The sequence below is a fragment of the Ranitomeya variabilis genome, chromosome 2 (genome assembly GCF_051348905.1).
Source record: "Ranitomeya variabilis isolate aRanVar5 chromosome 2, aRanVar5.hap1, whole genome shotgun sequence".
Taxonomy (NCBI): Eukaryota; Metazoa; Chordata; class Amphibia; order Anura; family Dendrobatidae; genus Ranitomeya; species Ranitomeya variabilis.
In genome coordinates this window covers 947,929,121-947,953,915 of record NC_135233.1, presented here as the reverse complement: position 1 = coordinate 947,953,915, position 24,795 = coordinate 947,929,121, and the positions used below count along the sequence as shown (strand labels likewise).

The following is a 24,795-nucleotide window of genomic DNA, read 5'->3' as shown; positions in this document are numbered from 1 at the left end:
TATTGGGTGTCCACGTCTCAGTAGAAATTGCACAACAAATTGTATGGCGCAATTTCTCCTGTTACCCTTATGAAAATGCAATATTTTGTGTTATAAACATTTGTGGGGAAACTGATTTTTTTTTTTTTTTTTTTATAGCTCAACCGTTATAAACTTCTGTGAAGCACCTGAGGGTTCAATGTGCTCACCACACATCTAGATCAATTCCTTCAGGGGTCTAGTTTCCAAAATGGTGTCACGTGTGGGGGATTTTCACTGTTTAGGCACATCAGTGTCTCTCCAAATTCAACATGGTATCCGCCAACTGTTCCAGCAAATTTTGCATTCAAAAAAATTAAACGGCGCTCCTTCCCTTCCGAGCTCCGTCATGCACCCAAACAGTGGTTTGGGGTCCATTTTTTTCGTGTTATCCTTGTCAAAAAAAAAACAACAAATATTAAAAAGGATCTGAAAACAACATTTAACTTTTTTACACACACAAAAAAAAAAAAAAAAAAAAAAGAAAATATTTTTTTCCCCCCACATTCGAAAAGTTCCTGTGAAGCATCTGAAGGGTTAATAAAAATCTTGAATGTGATTTTGACCACCTAAAAACTGCAGCCTTCAAGAATAGTGTTACTTTTGGGTATTTTCTACCATATAGACCCTTCAAATGTGATGTAAACCCAAATAGTGATGTGTCGATCACGAACGATCCGACCCAAAGAGCCGGCTACCTGCTGTGAACGATGGGAGCCTGCGGCCCAGTGAGCCACTAAATTCTCTGAATGGCTCTCAATGGGCATAAAATCACAATGTGTTCAGCAGATGTAACTCCTCCCACCCAAACAAAACTCCACCCATTCGTCAATTTAATTAGTTGCTAGCAAGTGGGCAGAGTTTCTGCGGTAGGTGGGCGGGGTTTCAGACACCTGAACACTTAGTCAATAGGGATCCATTTTTAGGATTCAAAGAGAGCCGGCTCTTTTTTGGTGAGCAGAGCCAGATTACCAAAAAGAGCCGGACTGCCCATCAATAGTCCCTAAAAAGAAAAAAAAAGTTTTGTATAAGTTGTTGTAAAAATGAGAAGTCACTGGTCAACTTTTAACCCTTAACTTTATAATGAAAAGAAAAATTGATTCCAAAATTGTGCTGATGCAAAAGTAGACATGTGGGAAATGTTAAGTATTTTGTGTGACATATCAGATTTAAGGGCTTGAAAATTGCAAGGTTTACAACATTTGCCAAATTTCCGTTTTTTCCATAAATAAACACAAGTCATACTGAAGACATTTTACCACTAACGTGAAGTACAGTACGTTACAAACAAAAACTTAGAATCACAGGGGTCCGTTGAAGCGTTTGAGGCATAGAGTGACAGTGGGTGACATCCCATAGGTTCAAGGTTGGGAAGGGGTTAAGTTTACTGTGCAGGGTATAAAGCATTGTATGCATGCATCTACACGTTTGCACAAGCAGACACCAGCATTGTAGAAAAACATGGCAGACATTTGCACCTCCTCCATATTCTCATACATCGTTAGCGTTGCACAATTCTTCCAGCTAAATTAAAAGTGTAGGCCTTTTCCTAAAACACATGATCCCCTCCATTTTTAAAAAATACCTCAACAATCCTGAAACAACTTTTTTGTAAAGTTTTTATTTTCTTTTTACAAAACGCACCAACTGTACACTGTTTTTTTCTTTTTAGGTAGGTCACATTTTGAAACAATACCTATGGTTGCTCAGAGCTGTGATAGCCATGCCGCTAACCAATATTTTCAACAGATATCTAACCACCAGTAAAATGGAGAGTGGATTCTTGTGCATGCAAAAGCATAGGTTAGACAATAAAAAAAAAATACATTGAGAATGCGTCCACAGTTTTTTCTCTTGTAAAGGCCAAAATGGCTTGAACAGACAGCTCTATAGAGGGGGATGATGGCACAGGTCTGCGCTCACTCTTCCCCATCCGCTCTGACCGTAGCAGTCCACTGTGCAGCTTTGCTCGTGCTCGCCCTCTAGTGGACATCTGGGGAGCAGCACGTTACAGGTGCTAGTTTTTGGCAACATAAAAGATGTCTCTCTAGAGAATTAATAGCTTCTATGAGCAAAGCAAGCAGCTGAAAATGAACGAGAACACTTGACAGATTTTCTTGCAGCATATAGAGAATAATCAAATCACTCAGTTTTCCAGCTTTTGATTCTTAAATTAAAAAGAATTAACCAATTTTATACATTAAAAAGGTAGAATATTTAACAAACAGATAGCTTCAGACACAAACCTATTAGAACTACAGGTATCTACATTGCATACAACTTAGTTCCACACGGAGTAACGCTCACTGAAGAAGCAGCTCCACGACGGCAGCTCGGCTTTATTGCTCTGATGCATATGGTGCTCTCTGAAGGCACTGGAGGATGGATTACAAAAGTTGGAATGACTTTGGTGGCACAGTTTGGAATGACTCGGATGATCGCGGTTTACGTCGTCATTCTGGAACAGGCAGTTGTGTGAAATCTGGTTTTCGTTGTCCCAATTAACAGGAAAATAATAAATCAGAGTCCATGTTATACTTCACAGGAAAATTGTAACGTCTGGAGAAAGGTTTACATGCCCATCCTAATGCTCTGAATTATTTGGAAAATTGCTGTAAAGGATAGAAAAAAAAAAAGTTTAATGAAAAATATCACAGAATGCAAGACAATTCCAGTAAATACAAAATGTAGAAGACACATCTGTAAATTCACATGAAGATGTAGGGACCATCCGCTTCCATATGGCGGGGGCTTGCCAATACAGTAATGTGTGCCTGCTCTAGGATCACAGGCCACAGCTGTTCTGTAGGAGTTCAGGACCCCATTAAGTGTCTCATGGTTGTGGTCTGCCTAAATATTACCAATCCCCCTTATGCATGTAACACGACTGGCATCTTGTCCTCTGCCAGCCGCAATAGGGTACAGCACTCCATAGGGAAACAGGAGATGCAAAGGTCACTTAAGAGGTTTCCTGGAAGGGGATGAAGAGACATTGAGGAACTTATGGTGCCTTCTACAAGCATTCAAATGCCAGGCACTGATCAGTCACAGGCCCCTGCAACCTCCCGGGCCCCCCACCAGTAATGATGCGCAGTGTCCTGTGCTGAGCTGTCATGTGACCACTGCACACAATCATTGCCTGCAGCAGTAAGACGTCAACGACACTGGTCACTGCTGCAGCCAGTCATTAGATAAACAGGCATGGGTAAAGATATCACTGGACCAGGAATCCTAGAAAACAGGCAAAGGATCACCGACACCAGAGCGGCAGGGGACTGACAAGGGAAGGAGAACTTAAGGACTAGACGTTTATCAAACCCAGTGCAGAGGAAACGCAGAGAGGTGTCCCACAGTCAACTCCACAGGGATTCTGTGACATGTCAAAACCGAAATCTGATAGGCAGCTATGGGAAACCACTGCGCTTTTCCTTCCAGTCAGTTTTGATTAAACTCCATTTACTTATTTATAGTATTGTGAACTATTAACTTTTTTAGTTCTATGTGGCGGCACATCCCTTAACGGTGACAGAGCACCATAGACTACAATGGGCAACCGGGAGTCACCACACAAGCACCCATGTAATCAGCGCCCAACAAGTGCTACTGTACAGGAGAGCAAGATACTAAGCCAAGAAACTCTGCAGTGGGATGGAGAGGGAGAACCCAAAATACTCACTGTGATGCCGCTCCACTCAAAGCCCCACAGGACCGAGCCCCAGCTGTTGACTGCACCTCCAGCATCACCCCCCCCATGACTGCGCACCTCCAGCATCACAGCCCCCCCCCCCCCATGACCACCAGCGCTCCCATTACCATGTTCTCCAGCCCTCATCAGGGTCCCAGGCAGAGCTCCACTGTGCAGACATAGGATGCTGTAATCCCAGAGACCCCAGAATACCTGACCCCAATAATACGCCGCTCTGACGCACCTACAGCAGAACACACAACATCATGGGGGAAATGCCTTTCCATATGGCATAGAAGTGTCGCCTGTAAATCACTGTAAAGTCTCGCTATACATAGCCGTGTACTGCATGCCTGGCATAGAGGGTCCGTCATCACCGGTATATGACCCCAGTACTCAGACTTCGATGTCTAGGACCCTACAGGCCAGCACGTGCCACCAGCACCACAACTCCCAGCAGATTTCCCCCATTACCTGGACAGCTGTCAGGACACCATGCAGAGATCACCGGTAATGGTCGGGCCCATCTCCTGATAAGTCACTAATGGCAGGTAATCCCTTCCTTCCAGACCTACATGTGACCCTAATGTCAGCAAACAATGGAACCACGCTGCGGGCGAGGACGGACGATTACTAGGCCAGGCAGCAAGAAATAAATCTCAGCCGGGAGGAGACAGTCAGCAGGAAGGAAGCTGCCGTCAGGATGTCTTGGCCACAGCGTCCCGGGCAGGGCAGAAGGAACGTGGGAGACGTCTCCATCCAGTGATGGTCTCCAGTTTGCTGACTGTTTCCATGGCCGGTGCACTGACAGGTGGCACACGATGGCCGGCAGATTCCCAGCGCGGGTCGTCTGTAGGCGCAGACAAGCCACAGCCAACAGCAGGAACAGTTTATATAAGCGACCCCCTCTGCTGATGGCACTACAACACCCAGCATGTCCTAACAACCCCAGCTGGGAGTTGTAGTGCTGCAACAGCTGGAGAGCCACACTCCAACCTGACATCACAGCGCTGAGGGAACTATAATTCCCAGCAGGCCCTGACAACCTGCAGAACGTATGGCATGCTGGGAGCTGTAGTGCTACAGGCGTCCCTAAGCCCATGTCAGACACTAGTCACAGGTGAGGCTGGAGCAGCCCTGCTGCTGGGAGTAGTAGTACCACAGATCACATCTCTGACAGGCAGCTGTCACTCACCGGAGCCGCACACCACGAAGATGAAGAGCGCCAGTAACCAGGGTCCCACCGAGGACTTCTCATCCGTGGGGTTCCGCTGCAGGAAGGAGAGAGACGTTACACGAGCAGCCCACCCAGCCCCGGTCCGCACACCCTCCCCCGGTCCGCACACCTACCGAGGTCTTGGCCACGTTGCCTCTCTGTGTGATGTTCTTGCTGTGTTTCTCGTTCGCCATCCGGATTCTCTGTTTGGCCACCATGGCTGCTGCTGACGTGTGAGCGGAGGGATAACGGACAGCAGACAACGGTCACCAGCCCCTTCACTACTGGGTGTGTGAGCAGTAAATACCGAGTCGCCGAGCTGCCAGCGTAGGCAATTCCACACACCCCGCCCCCAACGGAACTACGTATCACACTACTGCGTACACGTCATCACTTCTTGTCAAATAGTCCGCGGAGTTACACGTGTGTTTGTAGCGCCCACGGCGGAAGGATTCCATACACTTCAGCGGATGTGTCTCCTGAAGTGCGTAATCCGGCCACTAAGGGTTACGTGGATCACGTTAAGGCTCCGCCTCTGCCCTCGTTACGTCACCAGTCTCTTTCCGGCTCAAGATGGCGCCTCCCATGCCGCTTCTGGCAGGTCTGTTACATCTGCACGTATAGTAGTCGGTTCCTCCTACGTGTGTGTGCCGGTACGCTGACCGGTGCAGGGAGCAGGGCCGGCGCCCCCGTACTGTGTGTTACTGGCGCTTCACTTCTGCACCACGTGGTGTGGAGTGTACTACAGACTGACACGTGACAGGTGCAGACTCCAGTCCTGGTCACATCTACAGGAGGGCGCCCCCGAGCGGCGGTGCTGGGCCCACACCTCTGCGGGAACGATGGGATCTCGGCCTCCAATACTAAAGGGGCTTCTCCATGACCCGTTATGGGGCCGAGAACTTACAGGCAATTCCTAACTACCTGCCCCGTCACACAGCGCTCCTGCTGGCCATTCTGCGCCATGTTACCACGTGACTGCCCATGTCATGCTGACTGACAGCCGCCTCTTACTGAGGGTAACTACCTGCCTGTGGTGCCCGGTGCCGCTGTCTGCCCAGTCACACACCGCTCCTGCTGGCCATTCTGCGCCATGTTACCACGTGACTGCCCATGTCATGCTGACTGACAGCCGCCGCTCACTGCGTGTAATTACCTGCCTCCGGTGCCGCTGTCTGTCCAGTCACACACCGCTCCTGCTGGCCATTCTGCGCCATGTTACCACGTGACTGCCCATGTCATGCTGACTGACAGCCGCCTCTTACTGCGGGTAACTACCTGCCTGCGGTGCCCGGTGCCGCTGTCTGTCCAGTCACACACCGCTGCTGCTGGCCATTCTGCGCCATGTTACCACGTGACTGCCCATGTCATGCTGACTGACAGCCACCTCTCACTGCGGGTAACTACCTGCCTGCGGTGCCCGGTGCCGCTGTCTGCCCAGTCACACACCGCTCCTGCTGGCCATTCTGCGCCATGTTACCACGTGACTGCCCATGTCATGCTGACTGACAGCCGCCTCTTACTGCGGGTAACTGCCTGCGGTGCCCGGTGCCGCTGTCTGCCCAGTCACACACCGCTCCTGCTGGCCATTCTGCGCCATGTTACCACGTGACTGCCCATGTCATGCTGACTGACAGCCGCCTCTTACTGCGGGTAATTACCTGCCTGCGGTGCCCGGTGCCGCTGTCTGCCCAGTCACACACCGCTCCTGCTGGCCATTCTGCGCCATGTTACCACGTGACTGCCCATGTCATGCTGACTGACAGCCGCCTCTTACTGCGGGTAATTACCTGCCTGCGGTGCCCGGTGCCGCTGTCTGCCCAGTCACACACCGCTCCTGCTGGCCATTCTGCGCCATGTTACCACGTGACTGCCCATGTCATGCTGACTGACAGCCGCCTCTTACTGCGGGTAACTACCTGCCTGCGGTGCCCGGTGCCGCTGTCTGCCCAGTCACACACCGCTGCTGCTGGCCATTCTGCGCCATGTTACCACGTGACTGCCCATGTCATGCTGACTGACAGCCGCCTCTTACTGCGGGTAACTACCTGCCTCCGGTGCCGCTGTCTGTCCAGTCACACACCGCTCCTGCTGGCCATTCTGCGCCATGTTACCACGTGACTGCCCATGTCATACTGACTGACAGCCGCCACTCACTACTTCACTGCGGGGGATCAGCTGTCAATCAGCATGATGTCCTCAGTGATGCCCCTCTACAGAGCAGACTGGAAGAGGAAGAGCTGCTCTGGTGACATGAGGTCAAATGAAGTCGCAGCTCAGCAGGCAGGCAGTTAGCATTTACCTGTCTATAAGTTCTTGGGCACATATGAAAAAAAAAGTTGTGAATCCCTTTCAAGACATAATGTCATGGTCATACTGCTGTAGTTGGATAATAGGAAAACAAGCAGGCTTGTAATTGCTTTGCTTTATACTATCCGCTGTGATTCTCCTGCAGTGAAAGCCTTTATCTTACATGGTGTACAGCTCGTTTCCATGGAGCTGGGCCCAGTGTTCACAGTAGGTAACTGCTCTCATCCCAGTCAGCTCTCTCCAGTGCATTGATTTCTGCACAGCAGTTAGCTGCTCACAACATCTCTTCTCCTGTCCCGGCTCTTCTAACAGCAATATCTCCCCCATGTTATTCCTATCTACTATATAATTATCTAAGGGTCACTTCCGTCTGTCTGTCTGTCCTTCTGTCTGTCTTTCTATCTGTCACGGATATTCATTGGTCGCGGCCTCTGTCTGTCATGTAATCCAAGTCGCTGATTGGTCGTGGCAAAACAGCCACGACCAATCAGCGACGGGCACAGTCCGGCCGAAAAATGGCCATTCCTTCCTCCCTGCAGTCAGTGCCCGCTCCGTACTCCCCTCCAGTCTGCCCTCACACAGGGTTAATGGTAGCGGACCTCGTTATGCCACGGTGTAATGCACTCCGTTACTGCTGCTATTAACCCTGTGTGACCAACTTTTTACTATTCATGCTGCCTATGCAGCATGAATAGTAAAACGATCTAATGTTAAAAATAATAAAAAAATATAAATCGTTATATACTCACCGTCCGTCGGCCCCCGGATCGACAACAGGCCTTTCCCGCTCGCGACACTGCGGTAACCGGTCCATGCTGTGATCTCGCGAGATGATGACGTAGTGGTCTCGCGAGACCGCTACGTCATCATCTCGCGAGACCGCAATCCACTCTTGAGACCGGAGCGCACGAGCAGCGGCGGTAACCGCTTCGCTTGGATCCGGGGGCTCCGGCAGGTGAGTAGATATACTACGTCGCTGTGCAATATACTACGTGGCCAATATACTACGTGGCTCTGTGCTGTATACTACGTCACTGGGCAATATACTACGTGGCTCTGTGCTGTATACTACGTCGCTGTGCAATATACTACGTGGCTCTGTGCTGTATACTACGTCACTGGGCAATATACTACGTCACTGGGCAATATACTACGTGGCTCTGTGCTGTATACTACATAACTGGGCAATATACCACGTGGCTCTGCTGTATACTACGTAACTGTGCAATATACTACGTAACTGTGCAATATACTACGTAACTGTGCAATATACTACGTAACTGTGCAATATACTACGTAACTGTGCAATATACTACGTAACTGTGCAATATACTACATCACTGGACAATATACTACGTCACTGGGCAATATACTACGTGGACATGCATATTCTAGAATACCCGATGCGTTAGAATCGGGCCACCATCTAGTGTGTAAATATAGTGGTAACAGTGTAGACCCAGAATAAACTCCCATTAATTTGTAGTAGTAGCATGCAGCTTCTCACTTAGCACTGTCACCCCCAAGCAACCAACAAGTGAGGAGTGCATGCATGGCTGTGAGACAGTTTGAGAATACCTGTTTAAGTAAATCAGTCCGGGAGATTGACACCCACCCGCTTTATGAGCACGCAGGTCTCTGAAAGCTAAATCCATTGACCTCTTATATCTGGGTCCTGTGGCCATGACAGAGCAGTTAGAGAGGACGTCATCAGGTCAGAAGCCCTACAGGTTTACTTTTCTGCCATATGGTTCCAGAGATACGGGTTTTTGTATTTAATCCTTACAAGGGGCTGTGCTCACAGATTCTCTATGGGTCTGTCTTTAGGCTGTACTATATAATTACTCTGTGAGCAACACTCCCTTGCTACGGTTCCAGAGCGGCCTTTAAAACAACAAACGACATACAGGGGAGCAGTGGGAGGAGACACTATAATAAGAGGAAACATTAGCCATTTTTGACCTAGCGACAGGCTCTCTTTAGCTGGCCTCTTCTCTGCAGGATGTTTCCCCACACAGCTCCTGCCTGTTTGATTGACAGCTCGCTGTCTATGTGAAATCATGCAGCGGGCAAACACAGCAGACAGTGAGAGATCAATCAAACTAAAGAGCCTGGCACACTTAATATCACATTACATATGAATGAAAACTCTAGTCTCTTGAGAATGCAGCAACAGATACAAGATATAAAGGTAACAACAAAGAAATTAAACCACACTTATGTATAAAAGTAGAAAAATTTAAATAAATAGAATAATATAATAATAATTTTTATAGAGTGTGGCTTACAAGACAGTGGAGACCACTAAAAAAGCACATAAGAGCACCAACCCAGAGAACGGAAATCAAGGAGAAAGAGAACCAAAGCCAAGGACTTCATGCAAATATATCTTTATTGAGACAATAACAGAACATTATATCAAAGAAAAATTTTTTTATTTAACAAAAATATTAAAAAATATATTTCATTACATCAATTCATAAAAGAATGTGCAACGTGAGATAAAAAGGTGCAGGTAATCAATAGGGAAAAATTGATAATAAATAATATCTATATCTCATGACCGGAATAAAAATAAATATAAATAACAAACTGATCTCAGGTCATAAAAAATAAAAAAATATTTTATATATAGAATTATGTATATACATATAAAATAAATGAAGAGGCGCAGTATATATATATATATATAAAAAAGAGAAGGAATGAAAAACAGAGTGAAACACTAAAAGCAGAAAAATATCAGCTGCAAGGGATAAAGTGCATAAGTGCCATGGCAACAATTCAAAGGTGGGGAATTTATGTAAATACACAAATGTCCCAAAAGTGCATCAAATACGCAAACGCACTGTGAATATTATCACACATTAAGCAACACGTGACACAGTGAACAATATAATAAAAAAAGAAAAAGATTTGTGCCAAAGAAGGGGGAGCCTTTATGATATAACGTGATTAAAAAACTGCAGAAATGCAGCTGAACCGGAGATCAAGCGATGGAAAAATAAGTTATATAGATCCGGACATAGTAAGTACCTTGTACCTTAACTCTCAACGTGCACACGCGCCCCGACGCGCGTTTCGGTATTATTTCCTTCGTCAGGGGGAATTTGTTAAATAAAAAAATTTTTCTTTGATATAATGTTCTGTTATTGTCTCAATGAAGATATAAAGGTGTAGATGGATTTTTCTTTCAAAGACCTGCATGCACTTCTTTGATTTGAGGGGGTAGATCTAACTGCCAGATTCCCTTTAAATAACAGTTTTCTTTTTTAGGAAGAACTGTCGGATAATATATTCGAGTTTCCGTGGCTGCATGTGTTGCGGCAGTAGACAGCTGCAACACATGCTGGGATTTCCTTTTTTGTTTTTTGGCAATCCCTGCATGTGTTGCGGCTGTCTACCGCTGCAAAACATCGAGCCACAGGGAGTTGAATATCTTATCCGGCTCCAGTTGAACTGAATAGGACCTTGTGATGATCACAAGACCAGGACCGAATTTAATCTTTTGGAAATAAGTGAGTTACTATGCAGCCATTACACGCAGTAATCTAAATAAAACAAAGTATTGAAGACTGCATATACTTTCAGTACAGTGGGAGAGATTTCCTGAAGCTCTCTGCTTTAAACACTGTAAACTTCGACTAGACATACAGTGGGGCAAAAAAGTATTTAGTCATTCAGCAATAGTGCAAGTTCCACCACTTAAAAAGATGAGAGGCATCTGTATTTTACATCATAGGTAGACCTCAACTATGGGAGACAAACTGAGAAAAAAAAATCCAGAAAATCACATTGTCTGTTTTTTTATAATTTTATTTGCATATTATGGTGGAAAATAAGTATTTGGTCAGAAACAAAATTTCATCGCAATACTTTGTAATATATCCTTTGTTGGCAATGACAGAGGTCAAACGTTTTCTGTAAGTCTTCACAAGGTTGCCCCACACTGTTGTTGGTATGTTGGCCCATTCAAGTTGACTTTCAACTCCCTCCAAAGGTTTTCTATAGGGTTGAGATCTGGAGACTGGCTAGGCCACTCCAGGACCTTGAAATGCTTCTTACGAAGCCACTCCTTCGTTGCCCTGGCGGTGTGCTTTGGATCATTGTCATGTTGAAAGACCCAGCCACGTTTCATCTTCAATGCCCTTGCTGATGGAAGGAGGTTTGCACTCAAAATCTCACGATACATGGCCCCATTCATTCTTTCATGTACCCGGATCAGTCGTCCTGGCCCCTTTGCAGAGAAACAGCCCCAAAGCATGATGTTTCCACCACCATGCTTTACAGTAGGTATGGTGTTTGATGGATGCAACTCAGTATTCTTTTTCCTCCAAACACGACAAGTTGTGTTTCTACCAAACAGTTCCAGTTTGGTTTCATCAGACCATAGGACATTCTCCCAAAACTCCTCTGGATCATCCAAATGCTCTCTAGCAAACTTCAGATGGGCCCGGACATGTACTGGCTTAAGCAGTGGGACACGTCTGGCACTGCAGGATCTGAGTCCATGGTGGCGCATTGTGTTACTTATGGTAGGCCTTGTTACATTGGTCCCAGCTCTCTGCAGTTAATTCACTAGGTCCCCCCGCGTGGTTCTGGGATTTTTGCTCACCGTTCTTGTGATCATTCTGACCCCACGGGGTGGGATTTTGCGTGGAGCCCCAGATCGAGGGCGATTATCAGTGGTCTTGAATGTCTTCCATTTTCTAATTATTGCTCCCTCTGTTGATTTCTTCACTCCAAGCTGGTTGGCTATTGCAGATTCAGTCTTCCCAGCCTGGTGCAGGGCTACAATTTTGTTTCTGGTGTCCTTTGACAGCTCTTTGGTCTTCACCATAGTGGAGTTTGGAGTCAGACTGTTTGAGGGTGTGCACAGGTGTCTTTTTATACTGATAACAAGTTTAAACAGGTGCCATTACTACAGGTAATGAGTGGAGGAAAGAGGAGACTCTTAAAGAAGAAGTTACAGGTCTGTGAGAGCCAGAAATCTTGATTGTTTGTTTCTGACCAAATACTTATTTTCCACCAGAATATGCAAATAAAATGATAAAAAAACAGACAATGTGATTTTCTGGATTTTTTTTCTCAGTTTGTCTCCCATAGTTGAGGTCTACCTATGATGTAAATTACAGACGCCTCTCATCTTTTTAAGTGGTGGAACTTGCACTATTGCTGACTGACTAAATACTTTTTTGCCCCACTGTAAATATATGTGGTTCATGGTGGATGATGCATTGGCGCATCTGTAGGGTGTGTGCACACGGGTATTTGTAGCAGATATTCACAACTCATTTGAATTGGTGTAAAACACTGGAAGAATTGACGTTCTGCAGATTTTAAACTGCTTCAAATCTGGAAGGAAAGAATAAGCAACATGTGCACAAGATTTCTGTGCAATTGTGCCCAAAGCTTTGGTGTACAGTGGGTATCTTAATCCGCACATCTGCTCCGCAATGTCGCATCACCTTGATGAGATGCAAAAAGAGTCTTAAACATGTACAAAATGTCATCTAATGTGCAACAGTTTTTGTTTTTTCTGTGCTTTCTTTCAAGTGCCATAACTTTAGTAGTTTTCAGCGTTTGTCATATGAGGCCTTGCGGGCCGGGTTGGACTTTTGTACGACACCATCCATTTTTACCATGCAATGTACTGGAAAATGGGGAAATTCCAAGTATGGTGTGTTAAAGACAAATGCAATTTTCCATCGTTTTTTGGGTTTTGTATTTATGGTGTTCATTGTACAGTAAAAATGACCTGACAATACCATTATTTAAGTCAGTACGATTATGGCAAAATGGTGGATATTTTAAAAATTCTTGAAAAAAATTGTGCTTGTGCTACCATTTTCTGAGACGTGTAGCATTTTCATTTTTCAGTCAATGGAGCCATGTGAGGGCTTGCTTTTTGCATGCTGAGCTGATATTTTTATTGATACCGTTATGATCAGTACTTATTGCATTTTTTGTGGCGTTTGATCAGCCAACAAACTGTATTTCTGCTGTTTGGATTTTTGTTTTTTCATTTTTGTTTTAGTCCCTTAGAGGACTTGAACCTGCGATCGTCTGATGAATTGTACTACATACTGTACATCTATAATATAATTGAAAAACAGGAGAACAGAAGATGATACATAGGTCAAGGTAAGTATAAAAGTAACAAAACTTTATTTAGAAAAATATGCAGAACAACACGTGAAGAAGTGGATGCAACCACAGTGCATATAAACAATCCAAAGAAACGGGATGGGTAGACCGTGACTAAAGTATAATAAAGACTAAATATCCCTTATTTGGAATGCAATACTGCATATATATATACCAATGAGTGGGAATCACACTGTTGGCCCCTAGTATAAATAAATCAATAGCCACATATGTCGGCCTATACTAAATCTGCAAGCGTGTCACAGGCGAATCATAAATAATGATGTAACATACCCAAATATCGGTGAAGTGGATCGCCAGGGACCGTCACTGAGGGGGCACAACAGGAAGCCAGCGGTCACCACATCACCCCGACGCGCGTTTCGGCAGAGCCTTCGTCAGGGGGCGTGGTTACAATAGGAAGTGTGTGGTTTAAAAGAGGGCCCGGACCAATGAACTGGGACCGGAAATGATGGAATGTTACCATGGTGTCTTACAACGCTAGCAGTACCGCCGGGTAGAAATCATAATAATAATAAATCAAGTCCATATCTTGATAGGGAAAGTTAGCGGCGGCAACTGGAGCGTCGGACGACATGGAATCATGTTGGAGTGTGCTGCACCAATGGCGGCGCATTCGCACCCGAACCACTTACCCCATCCGCCGGCGTCCGCGTCAAGGGGAGGCGGAGACACAGCGCAGAAGTGCACTGTGGGACCGCATCACCCAGGAGACACAGAGAGCCGAGGGACGCGGCGGGCCAGGCGCGCATGCGCACACAGGCAGCACACAGACATTGAAAAAACATCATAGAGAAAAGGTAGACAGGCCGGTCAGTGTAGAGATATATATACACAGCCTGTCATCATGAACAGGAAATATACAAAAATGAATAAAAAATAGATAATATAACAACGTAGTGCTAGATACTTTGTAGACAGGTACAGGTGATGTTAACGGTGGTATACAGTCGTAATGGATTTCATGTTGTAAGGATGAAACGATCTTCATGATAAATGATCCTACAAGAATGGAACATAGCACAAACGCTGAAAGGGAACCGGGACCTCAAACTAGAAGCAATAAAACATAAAATTAGAATAAGACAACACACAGTTAAAAACAATTGGATTGTAAAAGCACAAGATGGAATATAGACTATGCAGCAGTACGGCGTCACAGAAATGGAGCAAAAATAATCTGTTCGTTGAGTCCTCTGGGATGTAGCGTATTTAACCTCCATATCCAGCGGGATTCGAGCTGGGCTAAGCACTGCAATATTTTACCCCCGTGGATATTAGTTTCCAGGGTATCAATACCCCTAATTCTGAGGAGGGTAGCATCGCAGTTGTGACTCAACCAGAAATGTCTGGGGATGGTTTTAAGAGTAGATGGATCTTTAGTGCCGGCCGCAGCCAGAATATCTAGTACGTGTTCTCTGATACGGATTTTAAAGGGACGTGTGGTTAGCCCGATGTATATCAACCCGCAAGGGCAGATGGCAAAATAGATGACGTTGCGGGTAGTGCAATTGATAGATCCAGAAATTTTGATATTAGAAAATCTATCAGAGTTGAAAAACGAATTGCATTTATCCACATTGGGGCAAGCCACACAATGTCCGCAAGGGGCACAGCCTAATCTCTTAGGATACTGGTCTAAAAAGGTAGTTTTAGGATTGCCCACGTAGTGGCTATGCACCAGGAGATCACGTAAATTCTTGGACCTTCTAGTGGTAATGGCGGGTCGCTTAGGTAGGTATTTTGAGAGTACGGGATCAGTTAATAGTATCAGCCAAGACCTGGTAAGGACATCTCTAACCGCTGAGAAGCGTTTATGGTAATCGGTAACAAATCTAATTTTACCGTCAGGAAGCTTTGAACTAGATTTGTATATTAACTCATGTCGAGAAGAATATCTAGCACGATTGTATGCCTTTTTTACCATGCGGTGGCTATAACCCCTTTCATAGAATCTTTTTTTTAAGATCGTCAGCTTGTATTTCAAAATCTCTAATATCGGAACAGATCCTCCGAAGACGGAGGAACTGTCCGATGGGGCCGGATTGGACCACATGTCTCGGATGGGCGGAGGAGGCGTGCAAAAGGGAATTGGTAGAGGTAGGCTTTCTAAATATGTTAGTTTGTATAGTATTGGTGGCATCCCGTTTGATTAACACATCTAGAAATTCCACACATTGAGCATCATGGTGATAGGTGATGTGCACATTGATGGCATTATCATTAAGGGAGCTCATGAACTCGTGTAAAGAATTAATGGGGCCCTGCCAGATCATAAATACATCATCTATGTACCGCGTCCACAGATGAGATGGGATCTGACAGGGAGAGGTCCCTCTCCCACAGCCCCAGGAACAGATTAGCATAGGACGGCGCGAAGGCCGCACCCATGGCTGTTCCCTGGAGCTGCAGGAAGAAGGACCCTTTAAAGGTGAAGAAGTTATGGGTTAGGGCAAACTCAAGAACTTACAAGACAAAATTTTGAAAAGGGACAGGAAGGTTTGACATATTTAAGTAGTATTTAGTGGCCCTAAGGCCGTCGGGGTGCTTAATGCTGGTGTACAGTGATTCAACATCTGCCACCACCATGACGGCCCCTGGGTCAATATGGAGACCATCAACCAGTTTCAAAAAAGCACCTGTGTCCTTTAAGAAAGATGGAAGACACTCCACAAATGGCTGAAGGATGGAATCAATCCATCGATTGACATGTTCCAAGAAGTTCCCCCCTCCAGAAATTATTGGACGTCCGGGTGGGGTGGTACTATTTTTATGAATTTTTGGCAATAGGTAGAGTGTGGAAATAGTGGGCTCATTTACAACAAGAGCCAATGCGAATTCTTTCGTAATTACGTCCATCGCCACTGCACGATCAATAATAGATTGTAGCTGTGTTTTGAAGGCGGATAGAGGATTATATGTAAGTTTTTTATAACATATTTTATCATTGAGTTGGCGATGGACTTCTTTTTCGTACATAGATTTTGGCCATACGACTATATTGCCACCTTTATCAGCTGGTTTAAATACGACATCAGAGAGTTTTTGAAGGGATTTTAGACATTCACGTTCTTGACGCAATAGATAATCATTATTGATGGATCTCGGAATTGCCATAAGATCTTTTGTGACTATCTGAACGAATAAATCAACATTGGTACAGGTGGAAAGAGGGGGGAACCTCTTGGAACGCGGTCTAATCGATGGAGGTATCTTACCATCAATGGGCGTATGATGTTCATCATAGAGTTCCTCCAAGATATGGAGGTTAAATATGCTACATCCTTACAACATGAAATCCATTACGACTGTATACCACCGTTAACATCACCTGTACCTGTCTACAAAGTATCTAGCACTACGTTGTTATATTATCTATTTTTTATTCATTTTTGTATATTTCCTGTTCATGATGACAGGCTGTGTATATATATATATATATATATATATCTCTACACTGACCGGCCTGTCTACCTTTTCTCTATGATGTTTTTTCAATGTCTGTGTGCTGCCTGTGTGCGCATGCGCGCCTGGCCTGCCGCATCTCTCGGCTCTCTGTGTCTCTCGGCTCTCTGTGTCTCCTGGGTGATGTGTTATGATCCGGTGACCTTGGAGCCGCATGAGACTTTCTCAGGAGTAAGTGGAACCTGTACTGACCGCAAACCCTAAACTCACCGCAACTAGAAGTAGCCGTGGGGTGTACCTAACACATCCTAGACACCTCGACACAGCCGGAGGACTAAATACCCCTATAGATGGAAATGGGAATTCTATCTTGCCTCAGAGCAGAACCCCAAAGGATAGGCAGCCCCCCACAAATATTGACTGTGCGTATTAGAGGAAAGACACACGCAGGCAGAAATCAGGATTTGGCAAAAGAGGCCACACTAGCTAAATAGGAAAGGATAGGACAGAATACTAAGCGGTCAGTATTAAAACCCTAAAAATATCCACAGCAGATAATACAAAAATTCGAAACGCGCGTCGGGGTTCAGGAACGGTGACACGGACATCATACCTTATGTGAGTAAAAAACCTCTTTAGCCTGATTACTTTATTCATAGTGTGCAGTTGCAGTGTACCAATGAGGTAGTGGGCTTTTTTCGGTATACATGCTGGATGGCAGTAAAATAAATTTAAGCTCCGATTCATGGTGGCTAAAGCACTTTTTGTATGTAACATTAATGAATACTCACAGGCATATGAGTGATAGGCTGCCATTTATGGTGAGACTATTGTCCCTCTATTAGAGGCAGTGGTGGTTTATAGATGTATATTAGAATTTTTTCTCACATATGGTTTTAAAAATTGATGTTATGTGTATGTATCCGCTCCATTTCACATTGGAGGTTATTACTGTTAAAATTATGAATTGATACATGTTGTAATTATTAATAAACATTATAGTATTAAAATTATTGGAATTTGTGTTTTGAGTCTTGTTGCATTGGTCTTGGCAATGTTAGACTTATTTTGGATTTCAGTGTAGTTTGAACACAATAAAATAATAGGGCCTTTTTTCGGTTGATTTAATCTCAAACGAGGTAGAAAAAAACTGCTGACAGATTTCCATTTATTTGTTTTTATTTTAACGTATAATTATTTATAGGTGATCCCTTTGTTTGGCATTCTTCTTCTTTGTTGCCAGAGAGGAAATGATGCAACGATTTTTCTTTATTGTATGATGACCCTCTTGAATACAGACAATTCTCCCACAGTGTCAGTGTTGCCCATAGAAATTCATCAGATGACCTCTTTCAAACCCATACCATTAGGGCAATTGTACAGGCATTATAATAAATATTTAAATCTGTCCTGATTTTGTTTCTACAGTCCGGGGATCCGATGGACTTCACATGATCCAGGGGCCACCAAACTTTGCAAATTTGGACTTGTTTGAACGGTAAACTTGACATATTTTCACGCTTTTGTACACATAAAATGTTCGGGCTGCATCTTTATTTCAAGAGTGTGCCTCAGAAATGTGGTCCAACTTCAAAGAAGTGCTTACAAACTCAATAGAACAGAGTTTGTAAGCACTGCACATATTTTGCCACCACTGCTAGACAGCAAAAAGTGATCAGTTTCGTAGGCAATGAGCTGGAAACAAGTGTTAAAAGGAATCTATCAGTAGGATTAACCCTCCTAGGCTGGAATAGATAAAAAAAAGTTAATAAATAGTAAATTGACAAAAAGACTATATTTCTTAGCAGTATTTTAACCCCTTTCTGTCATTGGACGTACTATTCCGTCCATGTGGGGTGGGCCCTACTTCCCAAGGACGGAATAGTACATCCAGCGCGATCGGCCGCGCTCACGGGGGGAGCGCGGCCGATCGCGGCCGGGTGTCAGCTGACTATCGCAGCTGACATCCGGCACTATGTGCCAGGAGCAGTCACGGACCGCCCCCGGCACATTAACCCCCGGCACACTGCGATCAAACATGATCGCAGTGTTCCGGCGGTACAGGGAAGCATCGCGCAGGGAGGGGGCTCCCTGCGTGCTTCCCTGAGACGATCGGTACAAGGCGATGTGCTCACCTTGTACCGAGTGTCTCCTCCCTGCAAGCCCCGGATCCAAAATGGCCGCGGGGCTGCATCCGGGTCCTGCAGAGAGGTGGCTTCACAGCGCCTGCTCAGAGCAGGCGCTGGGAATCCTCCTTGCTGTTCTGTGTGATCGCCGATCTGACACAGTGCACAGCAAAGTGTCAAATAGGCAATCTGTCACTATACATGATGTCCCCCCCCCCCCCCCCCCCCCCGGGGCAAAGTGAAAAAGTAAAAAAAAATAATAACAATTTCATAAATAATAATAAAAAAAAATATTGTTCCAATAAATACATTCCTTTATCTAAATAAAAAAAAAAACAATAAAAGTACACATATTTAGTATCGCCGCATCCGTAACGACCCGACCTATACATCTGTCCCACTAGTTAACCCCTTCAGTGAACACCGTAAAAAAAAAAAAGAGGCAAAAAACAACGCTTTATTATCACACTGCCGAACAAAAAGTGGAATAACATGCGACCAAAAAGACGGATATAAATAACCATGGTACTGCTGAAAACGTCATCTTGTCCCGCAAAAAACGAGCCGCCATCATCAGCGGAAAAATTAAAAAGTTATAGTCCTCAGAATAAAGCGATGCAAAAATAATTATTTTTTCTATAAAATAGTTTTTATCGTATAAAAGCACCAAAACATAAAAAAATGATATAAATGAGGTATTGCTGTAATCGTACTGACCCGAAGAATGAAACTGCTTTATCCATTTTACCAACCGCGAAACGGTATAAACGTCCCCCCAAAAAGAAATTCATGAATTGCTGGTTTTTGGTCATTCTGCCTCACAAAAATCAGAATAAAAAGCGATCAAAAAATGTCACGTGCCGAAAATGTTACCAATAAAAACTTCAACTTGTCCTGCAAAAAACAAGACCTCACATGACTCTGTGGACCAAAATATGGAAAAATTCTAGCACTCAAAATGTGGTAACGCAAAAACCATTTTTTGCAATAAAAAGCGTCTTTTAGTGTGTGACAGCTGCCAATCATAAAAATCCGCTAAAAAAAACCTGCTTTAAAAGTAAATTAAACCCCCCTTCATCACCCCCTTAGTTAGTGAAAAACTTAAAAATTAAAAAAATTTATTTATTTCCATTTTCCCGCTAGGGTTGGGGCTAGGGTAAGGGCTAAAGTTAGGGTTGGGGCTAAAGTTAGGGTTTGGATTACATTTACGGTTGGGAATAGGGTTGGGATTAGGGGTGTGTCAGGGTTTGGGGTGTGGTTAGGGTTAGAGTTGAGATTAGGGTTAGGGGTGTGTTTGGTTTAGGGTTTCAGTTATAATTGGGGGGTTTCCACTGTTTAGTCACATCAGGGGCTCTCCAAGTGCGACATTGCATCTGATCTCAATTCCAGCCAATTCTGCGTTGAAAAAGTAAAACAGTGCTCCTTCCCTTCCGAGCTCTCCCGTGCGCACAAACAGGGGTTTACCCCAACATATGGGGTATAAGTTTACTCAGGACACATTGGACAACAACTTTTTGGGTCCAATTTCTCCTGTTACCCTTGGGAAAATAGAAAATTGGGGGCTAAAAAATAATTTTTGTGTAAAAAAAAATATTTTTTATTTTCACGGCTCTGCGTTATAAACTGTAGTGAAACACTTGGGGGTTCAAAGTTCTCACAACACATCTAGATAAGTTCCTTGGGGGGTCTAGTTTCCAATATGGGGTCACTTGTGGGGGGTTTCTACGGTTTAGATACATTAGGGGCTCTGCAAATGCAACGTGACGCCTGCAGACCATTCCATCTAAGTCTGCATTCCAAATGGCGCTCCTTCCCTTCCGAGCTCTCCCATGCGCCCAAACGGTGGTTCCCCCCCACATATTGGGTATCAGCGTACTCAGGACAAATTGTACAACAACTTTTGGGGTTCAATTTACACTGTCTCCCTTTGAAAAATACAAAACCAGGGGCTAAAATATAATTTTTGTGGAAAAAAAAAAGGATTTTTTATTTTCACGGCTCTGCGTTATAAACTGTAGCGAAACACTTGGGGGTTCAAAGCTCTCACAACACATCTAGATGAGTTCCTTAGGGGGTCTACTTTCCGAAATGGTGTCACTTGTGGGGAGTTTCAATGTTTAGGCACATTAGTGGCTCTCCAAACGCAACATGGCGTCCCATCTCAATTTTTCATTGAAAAGTCAAATGGCGCTCCTTCCTTTCCGAGCTCTGCCATGCGCCCAAACAGTGGTTTACCCCAACATATGAGGTATCAGCGTACTCAGGACAAATTGGACAACAACTTTTGGGTTCCAATTTTTTCTCTTACCCTTGGGAAAACAAAAAATTGGGGGCGAAAAGATCATTTTTGTGAAAAAATATGATTTTTTTTATTTTTACGGCTCTGCATTATAAACTTCTGTGAATCACTTAATGGGTCAAAGTGCTCACCACACATCTAGATAAGTTCCTTATGGGGTCTACTTTCCAAAATGGTGTCACTTGTGGGGGGTTTCAATGTTTAGGCACATCGGGGGCTCTCCAAATGCAACATGGCGCCCCATCTCAATTCCAGTCAATTTTGCATTGAAAAGTCAAATGGCGCTCCTTCGCTTCCGAGCTCTGCCATGCTCCCAAACAGTGGTTTACCCCCACATATGGGGTATCGGCGTACTCGAGATAAATTGTACAACAACTTTTGGGGTCCATTTTCTCCTGTTACCCTTGGGAAAATAAAACAAATTGGTGCTGAAGTAAATTTTTTGTGTAAAAAAAGTTAAATGTTCATTTTTATTTAAACATTCCAAAAATTCCTGTGAAACACCTGAAGGGTTAATAAACTTCTTGAATGTGGTTTTGAGCACCTTGAGCGGGGCATCATATAGACCCCTCAAAATGACTTCAAATGAGATGTGGTCCCTAAAAAAAATGGTGTTGTAAAAATGAGAAATTGCTGGTCAACTTTTAACCCTTATAACTCCCTAACAGAAAAAGATTTTGGTTCCAAAATTGTGCTGATGTAAAGTAGACATGTGGGAAATGTTACTTATTAAGTTTTTTGTGTGACATATCTCTGTGATTTAATTGTATAAAAATTCGAAGTTGGAAAATTGCGAAATTTTCAAAATTTTCACCAAATTTCCATTTTCTTCACAAATAAACGCAGGTAATATCAAAGAAATTTTACCACTATCATGAAGTACAATATGTCACGAGAAAACAATGTCTGAATCACCGGGATCCGTTGAAGCGTTCCAGAGTTATAACCTCATAAATGGACAGTGGTCAGAATTGTAAAAATTAGCCCGGTCATTAACGTGCAAACCACCCTCGGGGGTAAAGGGGTTAAATATCAATTTAGGAGGATGAATATAATAGTGTTTGAATTATCTGTCAGAAATATCAACCGTCCTAAGCTGTCTATATGGGCATGTAGGAAGCTGAATAAAATGATACCTTGTTATCAGCGATCTGATGTCCTATTTTAGAGAAATACACCTTTTTCTTTTATGTAAATGAAGAAAGATCTATGGGCCTGACACCGATCTCCTCAAGAATCTACCTCCAGAGATTATCATACATGAAAGGGGTGTTACCAGTGTGAGACATGTAAAGACTGACATTCTGCTCTCCTGATCTACATGTCTCACACTGGTAACACCTCTTTCGTGTAGGATACTCTCTTTAGGCAGATTCTCAAGGAGATCTATGTCCTTCCCATAGATCTTAACAGCTCATTTACATATTAAGAGAAATGTAGATTTTTCTGGAATAACACATCGGATCGCAGATGTCCAGGTATTGTTTTATTCAGCTTTCTATGACCTAAATGCCCATATAGACTGCTTAGGAGGGTTGGTCTTTCTGATAGATTGTCTTTGAATTAACCCCTTTCCAACATCGGGCGTAATAGTACGCCGATGTCAGACACTCTCCCTCTGATGTGGGCTTCGGCGCTGAGCCCACATATTTTCGTGCCACTAACAGCCGCAGAAGGAATCGTGATCCTCCCATGGCTGTTAACCAGTTAATTGCCGCTGTCAAACTCTGACAGTGGCATTTAACACGCGCTTCCAGAAATCTGCCCATCGGTGACCCCCATCACGTGATCGCGAGTCACCGATGCGTTGGCATGACAACCAGAGGTCTCCTGCAGATCTCAATGGTTGTCACTGCCGGATTGCTATGAGCGCTGCCTGGTGGTCGGCGCTCATAGCAAGTGAGTAACTCTGCTACATACAAGCGATCTGTTCATCGCCTGCCTGTAGCAGAGACAAATGGGTTATGGCAGCTTCTAGTCTCCCATTGAGACTATTCAAGCATGCCAAAACAGAAAAAAATGTTTTTAAAAAATATAAAAGTTAAAATCACCCTTCTTCTGCCCCATTCAAAATAAAACAAAATAATCAAACATACACATATTTGGTATCGCTGGGTTCAGAATCGCCTTATCTATCAATAAAAAAAAAAAAGGATTAACCTGATCGCTCTAAATGGCGTAGGGAGAAAAAAGTCAAAACGCCAGAATTACCGTATTTTTCCTACTATAAGATGCACTTTTTCCCCAAAAAAATTGTGAGGAAAATGGGGGGTGCGTCTTATAGTTAGAATGCAGGCTTACCGGTTGGTCGTGGCAGTGGTGTGGCTGCGGCAGAGGTGGGGGATGATGAGGCGCGGTGAGCGGTATGACTTGAGCAGAGTCCCTTTCACAGGTGAGGTGACACTGCGGCCCAGTATCCAAGGCGAGTAGCAGAGCCGGGTGAATCACAGCTTTTTCGTTGGCGGCGACCATCTTCCTGCGGCCGCGCGTGCACAGATTGAGTTCTCTGCTTCCCGGAGCTTCAGGAAAATGGCTGCGGGTGGCCGCACATGTGCAGATTGAGATCGCGGTGGCCATTTTCCTGAAGCCGAGTTCGCAGATTGAGATCTCGGCTTCAGGAAAATGGCTGCCGCGATCTCCATCTGCGCACTCGCTGCTTCCCACGGCCATTTTCCTGAAGCCCCAGGAAGCAGATCACACAATCTGCGCACGCGCAGCCTCAGGAAGATGGCCGCCGCCACCAAGAAATGGGTGATTAAACCAGCTCTGCTGCTCGCCTTGGATACCGGGCCGTGGCGTCACCTCACCTGAGGAGGTGGCCACACCTCTGTCGCCTCCACACCACTGCCGCAACCTCCCATGGACGCCAGGCCGCGGCGTCGCCCACCTAAGCAGGAAGGGACCCTGCCCAGGTGCACGCCGTACCGCCCACCACGCCTCAGCATCACCGCACCTGTGCTGACACCATGCCTCCTGTGACCCTGCTCTGCCACCGCCAGCCCTCAGGTAAGATAACTTAAATTCGGACAATAAGACTGACCCCCATCTTATAAAAAAATCTTTTTTTCTGTAATTTTCACCCCAAATTTGGGGTGCGTCTTATGGTCCGGTGCGTCTTATATTCCAAAAAATACGGTAAGTTTTTTGTTCGCTGCGACATTGCATTAAAATACAATAACGGGCGATCAAAAGAACATATCTGTACCAAAATGGTATCATTAAAAATATCAGCTTGGCACGCAAAAATAAGCCCTCACCCAACCCGACACGATACGGGTATCGGAAAATGGCGCATTTTATTTTATTTATGTTTTAGCAAAGTTTGTAATTTTTTTTCACCACTTAGATAAAAAAGAACCTAGACATGTTTGGTGTCTATGAACTCGTAATGACCTGGAGAATCATAGTGGCAGGTTAGTTTTACCATTTAGTGAATATGGTAAAAAAGCTAAATAATTGTGGAATTGCACTTTTTTGTAGTTTCACAGCACTTTAATTTTTTTTTCCTGTTTTCCTGTACACAATATGTTAAAAGCAATTGTGTCGTTCAAAAGTACAACTCGTCCTG

The 24,795-nt window shown here is 44.5% G+C and overlaps 2 protein-coding genes across 2 annotated transcripts in view; one reads left to right on the top strand and one right to left on the bottom strand.

Moving 5' to 3' along the window:
• Positions 1 to 1,619: 1,619 nt before the first annotated feature.
• On the bottom strand, positions 1,620 to 5,344 carry SERP1 (stress associated endoplasmic reticulum protein 1). The gene is made up of 3 exons (XM_077290766.1): positions 5,054 to 5,344; positions 4,899 to 4,974; positions 1,620 to 2,630 (listed from the first exon to the last, which is right to left on the bottom strand). The coding sequence occupies exons 1-3, from the start codon at positions 5,135 to 5,137 to the stop codon at positions 2,590 to 2,592; spliced, it is 201 nt and encodes a 66-aa protein (XP_077146881.1). The 5' UTR covers positions 5,138 to 5,344; the 3' UTR covers positions 1,620 to 2,589.
• Positions 5,345 to 5,447: 103 nt separating this feature from the next.
• EIF2A (eukaryotic translation initiation factor 2A) overlaps positions 5,448 to 24,795 on the top strand; it is a 52,586-nt gene continuing 33,238 nt past the window's right edge. The window contains exons 1-2 of the mRNA XM_077290765.1: positions 5,448 to 5,520; positions 18,231 to 18,300. Of these exons, the coding sequence (XP_077146880.1) occupies positions 5,493 to 5,520; positions 18,231 to 18,300 (98 nt within the window). The 5' untranslated portion in view covers positions 5,448 to 5,492. The remainder of the gene's footprint in view (positions 5,521 to 18,230; positions 18,301 to 24,795) is intronic.

Coding starts and splice junctions, on each gene's coding strand:
- SERP1 (XM_077290766.1), bottom strand. CDS start 5,137: ATGGTGGCCAAACAGAGAATCCGGATGGCGAACGAGAAACACAGCAAG. Junction 4,975..5,053: donor GCAACGTGGCCAAGACCTCG/GTAGGTGTGCGG, acceptor TCCTTCCTGCAG/CGGAACCCCACGGATGAGAA. Junction 2,631..4,898: donor CTTCGTGGTGTGCGGCTCCG/GTGAGTGACAGC, acceptor TATCCTTTACAG/CAATTTTCCAAATAATTCAG.